The sequence below is a fragment of the Electrona antarctica genome (assembly GCF_951216825.1).
Source record: "Electrona antarctica genome assembly, chromosome: 22".
NCBI lineage: Eukaryota > Metazoa > Chordata > Actinopteri > Myctophiformes > Myctophidae > Electrona > Electrona antarctica.
In genome coordinates, this window is record NC_136805.1 from 35,887,980 (window position 1) to 35,894,618 (window position 6,639).

Genomic DNA, 6,639 nt, shown 5'->3' on the forward strand with positions numbered 1-6,639 from the left:
TCTGTTACAAGTACAAGTCCCGCGTTCAAAATGTACTTGAGTAAATTAAAGTGCAAAAGTATCAGCATCATCAGGTACAAGTAGTACTAGGTAAAAGTAGCCTACTCATTGTGCAGAATGTCTCATTTCAAGTTGAAAATGCATTACAAATCTTTAAAAAGATATGTACATATATATATATATAATAAAGCTGAAAACCTTTTGTCTTGCTGTTGCCCTCAAATTTAGACCATTATTTTCTTCCAAATTGAAATTGCTTTGTCCTGAACAGACTTTTGGTATGCGGTCCGGTTTAGGCCTGGCTCAGGGAAATTTGGTATATGGTCTTTTTTTATTGCCCTAAATATTGTCTATATACAAACATTTATGAATCCACTTGCTGACCAGCTGTCAGTATTGAGAACGTTTTTTATAGGGGTTTCTTGTGACCCTACCATTAACATCCTATGGCAGACAAAATTGTCAAACATGTCAGGCTTTCCTTATGCTTTTAAGTAGCATGTGACATGTCAAACTAGGGAGTTTTCATGATTCTGAATCCATTCCAAGCATTAGTTTTGCACAAAAAACACTCAGCCATAGACGTTATGACAAAAGTGATGAGGTCACAACAAATGTGATAAGGTCAGCACATTTTGGGGACATTTGGGCAAGTGGCTATGGCTGTTTTTAGCTCAAGGAGTGTATGTTGTGCAAAACTAATGCTTGGAATGGATTCAGAATCATGAAAAAACCCTAGTTTGACTTGTCACATGCATGCTACTTAAAGCAAAAGGAAAGTTTGACATTTTTGACATTTTTGCCTGCCAAAGGATGTTAATAGTAGGGTCACAAGAAACCCCTATAAAAACATTGCTCAATACTGACAGCCGGTCAGCAAGTGGATTCATGAATGTATGTATATAGACAATATTTTAGGACAAAAAAGGGGAGACAGTAGCCAATAACATTGCAGGAGAGCTTGTGTGGTATACCTGGCCTTATGCAAGTGTTAAAACAAGCCACTCATCAAAAAGAAAAATCTAAATGTTTTTTGGGGAAAAGCCGACCTACAAGCTCACAGTCACAACACATCACCGCATGTTGTGAGCTTGGACATCAGCAATTCTCTTTTCTTTGTAGCCTATAATGACATGCCAAAAATTGGGATTTCAGGGTGTTTAGCTATAGTTAGCCAGCGAGACTGGGACGTTATCCACTGTATACTGGCAGGTGGCAGTCCTCCTGAGACAGACATTATTTGTGGCATATGCATGGTCCAAGTATATTACATGTTTGGGATTTCCATAATTGGGTATTATCAGTACAGTTGCAGGAGAAAAAGGGCCATTTAGCTGCAAAGGTGAATGGGTGCGTACTTCATATTAAAACTTGTTTACACTGTAAACAAGTTATACAAGCTAAACTTGTTTTTTGTTTGTCTTGCCTTTCTCACAAGCTTGTTTAGGTTGTGAGTGTCGCATCCCGACACATATAGGCTAGCGTTGAAGTGGTTAATGTATGTTTTCTAATCAAAATTAAAATCTCCAAAGTACTAGGCCTAACTACAGTTTTCAAATAATTGTAGGTCTAGTGTAAAGTAAAAGTAAAAGTAGAAATTTTGGCTCTGAGATGTATGTAAAAGTATTGGAAATTGGAAATACTCAACTAAAGTACAAATACCTCAAAATTGTACTTAAGTGTACAGTAGTCAGTATAGTAGTACTTAAGTAAATGTACTTAGTTACTTTACACCAGTGAAGCCCCAGAGAGTCTCAACGGGAGCGCGTGTATTTGCAGGGTATCAACACAAGATGTCGCCACAACCTTGTGTTATAAATAAAAGGGTCCTCTCGAGATGTCAGGAGATGTAAGAGTGCATAGCGTACAAGTTTACTTAGTTACTTACTGTCGATAAACGTTCTGATTTTCTTTTTACCGCCTTTTCATTTCATTGCTGACTGAAACAATTGTGGAATGCGCGTAATTTATTCTGTATTTCCTGAATTTGCTTTGGCAATGTAAACGTATATGTTTTCTGACTTTGCTCATGCCAATAAAGCCCTTAATTTGAATTGAAGTGGGTGTTGCGTGCTTGGCAAAAGAAACAGATCTACAAGCTAACAATGCGTCGCATTGTAATGCACTGTTACCTTGTAGATCTGTCTTTTTGTTGTTGCAAGCAACACCGTCATACTTCGGTGTATAAATGAGCCTCGAGTCTCTCCGCGGGAGCTGTCCACCACTGCGTGGTGCTGAAAGAAAGTAAATTCAAACTCGATTGCGCGTATCCGCCTCTCTCTCTCTCTCGCTGTGTGTGTGACGTGTGACTGTGTGTGTGTGTGTGTGTGTGTGTGTGTGTGTGTGTGTGTGTGTGTGTGTGTGTGTGTGTGTGTGTGTGTGTGTGTGTGTGTGTGTGTGTGTGTGTGTGTGTGTGTGTGTGTGTGTGTGTGTCACGAGGCGCGGACCGGAGCATGCAGGCCACAGAACTGACACAGAAGTGCACTGAAACCTCACACGTCATAGACAATGACGTGGATGACTGATGTCACAGCCTGCTACCATTAAGTCAAGATCCACAGCTGGACGTTCGTTACGTGGATGACAAGATCCACATCATTTTATAGGTTTTTTCGTTGCCAGGTGCAATGTGGGGGTTGTCAAGACAAATTGTCAAATAAACTAAGTAGCCTACAAACGATATAGGCAATGCAAAGTGAACAGCTTCACAATTTCAAAGCTGTATTTGAGGTGATTCTGTGGTGATTTCGCTATACTAATAATATAATATATTAGTATAGCGAAATCACCACAGAATCACCTCAAATACAATATAGGCACACCTCAACACAAAGCCCTGCCACTATGACTATTTAATGCTGTCCATATAAGTGGCTAAAATGTCCACCGAATCCTATAACCACTAGACCACCATGCAAGATAAGTATGAGCACAAAGCATACGTTTGCCTTTTAAAAGTCAAGAGTCAGTCGGTGAACACTAGTGGTATAGGGGGGCGTGAAGAGGAATTGTATTGTGGTGATGCTCACACGCTCTTATTGGTTAAAAAGGCTTGCCATGTTTGGAAATTAGCATAAGGGACACAACTGGCAAAGGATCCACTTGGGGGCAAGCTGGTGATGCGTCACACAGTCCCTCGGTGGTGAAAAAGAAAAAAGGACCACAAAATACACCACGAAACCTGCGAGCCAATGTGTTCCAATGGCAACGAAGCCACCCGCGGTCTCAGAGCTGAACGCAAAGCGCACCGCAGGTGACAGGAGATATGAGCACTGGAACCACAGACCCGGGGTGTCCTGAGTGCGCCAAGCCGCTCGCAAAACCGCGCAAAACTAACTTTTCAGCCCAGGATTAGCAGCCACAGACGATTTCACCGCGTCACTTATCTCCAGATCATGAAACAACATCAACAGGAATGAATGAAGCGACGACAAGTTGAGCCTGGAGAGAATCTATACCACCGATGAAGCAGCATCCCCTCAAACGGAGGAAAAGTTCCACATGCTGCGGCTGTTCTTTCGCTCAGACGAGGTGAAGAGACGGCCGGGAACCATCAACATAAATGCATAGAGAACATGCATTTCAGTCTGTGGTTCTGAAAGCACAGTTATTGTAGACGGGAGAGCACAATAATTGCAGTTTACCACCACAACAACAACAAAAAAGCACATGATGAATTCGGAAGGGGGATCCTCCGGGCTGGCCAAGTCAGCCGCCGTGAAACTGTCCGAGATGGGAGAAAGAACTAAACAATTTGGCACCGCAATGAAGACTCCTCACCAGCAAAGACGCATTATCTTAGTGATCGTTTGCGTGGCTCTGCTCCTCGACAATATGCTCTACATGGTAATCGTGCCAATTATTCCAGATTATCTCGCCGATCTGGAGAGCGAGCAGGCAGAGCACGTCCACGTAGTCATACATCCCAATTCTTCAATCAACAGCACAAACCAAGCTAAAAGCAACAAGGACAATTTAGACGTCCAGATAGGAGTACTTTTCGCATCGAAGGCTATCTTGCAGCTTTTGGTTAACCCGCTGTCGGGAACTTTTATAGACCGCGTCGGATATGACATTCCACTTTTAATAGGACTTACCATCATGTTCTTGTCAACGTGCATATTTGCCTTTGCGGAGAACTACGCGACGCTTTTCGTCGCCCGAAGTTTACAGGGTCTAGGGTCGGCTTTCGCCGACACCTCTGGAATCGCGATGATAGCCGACAAATACACGGAGGAGTCGGAGAGAAGCACGGCCCTGGGCATCGCGCTGGCATTCATCTCCTTCGGCAGCCTGGTGGCACCCCCCTTCGGGGGGATCCTGTACGAGTTCGCGGGCAAGCGGGTGCCGTTCATCGTGCTCGCTCTGATATGCCTGGTCGACGGCATTGTGTTTCTGGTCGTCATCAAGCCGTTCTCCAACAGGACTAGAGAGAACATGCCGGTGGGCACGCCGATATACAGGCTCATGGCCGACCCGTATATCGTCGTGGTGGCCGGGGCTCTGACGGTGTGCAACATCCCCCTGGCCTTCCTGGAGCCCACCATAGCCAACTACATGGAGAGAACCATGCACTCCACCAAGTGGGAGATGGGGCTCACCTGGCTCCCGGCCTTCTTCCCACACGTCCTAGGCGTGTACTTAACGGTCAAGCTGGCGGCGAAGCACCCGGAGCTGCAGTGGTTCTACGGGGCCCTGGGCATGGTCATAATAGGGGCCAGCTCCTGCACGGTGCCGGCGTGCAAGACGTTCGGCCAGCTCATCGCCCCGCTGTGCGGCATCTGCTTCGGCATCGCGCTCGTGGACACGGCCCTCCTGCCGACGCTCGCCTTCCTGGTGGACGTGCGCCACGTCTCCGTGTACGGCAGCGTGTACGCCATCGCAGACATCTCCTACTCCGTGGCCTACGCCATGGGTCCCATCGTGGCCGGCCAGATAGTGCACAACCTCGGCTTCGTGCAGCTCAACCTGGGCATGGGTCTGGTCAACGTGCTTTACGCGCCGGCCCTGCTGCTGCTGCGCAACGTGTGCCAAATGAAGCCGTCCCACTCGGAGAGGGAAAACCTGCTGGACGAGGCACCGCAGGGGCTCTACGATACGATCCGGATGGAGGAGAGGAGGGGGAAAAATAAGAAGGGCTACAGTAGCTCCGCGGGAAACTGCATGCTGCCGGTGGACGAGAACGGTGGGGTCGAGCCGCCCTTCAAAGCACAGCGGTCCTTGTCAGAGGAATCGTCCGGCGCAGAGTGCACTTGAACTCTTGTCTGTCTCTGTCTGACATTCAACAGTCCACAACAACACATTCCGTTTTAACCCACTAAATCAGTAGTTCTCACACTTTGAAGATTTTTCAACAAAAGAAAATGTTCAAAAATTGCAGATGTATAGGCTATATACAAGCTCGCAGCGCGGCACTGAGTGACGCGCTGTGAGCTTGTATACATCTGCTATTTTTGAATATAGCCAACGTAAAAATCTATACAAATGGCACAGATGCTCTGCTGGTTTTGATGGGTTGAATAGTATAGAAAAGGGTTTTAATGGTCGTTTTCAACATGTAAGTATGTGCACAATATAAACACCCAATCGCCAAATTGATTGCGTGGCCCCTTTCCAAAGTTTTTGTTTGTTTATTTGTTTGTTTGTTTGATTGTAATTTCATTGTGTTATAAGTCTACGTATAACGTTTGTCAAAAACGTGAAGATTTTGTGAGAGGTTTATCATCGTGTGTGTCAGAATATTGTAAGAAGTTATAAATAAGTAAATGTACTTACACAAGATTATATTGAAAATAAAAACACAGGACCAACTATCAACAGCACATGAGTCTCCACAAAAGCCTATATTTGTATAGTCTATATGATTTTAATATTAACGGCTTGATCTTGATTTTATTTTTGTTGGATATACATTTATTTTTAAATATTGTATGGTTATTTTATATTTTGGTCGTTTAAAATAAAAATGTATCATAATATATCAAATGAGTTTTTGTACATAATGTGGATATTTACATTGTAAATCATTAAAGTACTCGTGGATCTCTGCATATCTGTGTGTGCGTGTATATATACATGTGTGCGTGTGTGCGTGTGTGGGTGCTTTTGTCAGTTCAAAGATTTTGTTGTGAAACGTATAATGAAGTCACTATCCATGAACACTTGTTTTTAATAAATCTCTGTTTTGATCTGTGTGACGACAATGCTTTTCCTTCTCAATTACAAGTTCAATTGTACAAATTACAAGTATAGCCTAATTTCAAATATGCAATAAAAAATGATGTGGATTTGCCTTTACCTTTAATTGTTGAACATGTACGGGCTAAACTGCCAGCTATTATCAGCAGATGTATACATTTGCGCTTGCAGAACATGGTAAATAAAATAATATCCCACTGTATAGAATCACGATACTCACAAATAGGCTAGAGTATACAGACAAGTACTCCATTTTGATGTGACTGCTGCGGAGAAACTATACAACAAACACACACACACACACACACACACACACACACGTTATTATGATGAACACGTGGTGCATGGTATAAGCCGGCAAAGCCTATATGCATGCAAGACTGCAAGTAAAAGTAAGTGAGTTTCAGACGCAAATGTGCGCTAAAAACATGTAAGCAGATG

At 43.9% G+C, this 6,639-nt stretch overlaps 1 protein-coding gene across 1 annotated transcript; it reads left to right on the forward strand.

Moving 5' to 3' along the window:
- Positions 1 to 3,669: 3,669 nt before the first annotated feature.
- On the forward strand, positions 3,670 to 5,256 carry slc18a3b (solute carrier family 18 member 3b; the record flags this gene model as incomplete). Its single annotated transcript, XM_079493531.1, has 1 exon — positions 3,670 to 5,256. One exon carries the CDS (start codon positions 3,670 to 3,672, stop codon positions 5,254 to 5,256), a length of 1,587 nt encoding a protein of 528 aa, XP_079349657.1.
- Between the last annotated feature and the right edge of the window lie 1,383 nt (positions 5,257 to 6,639).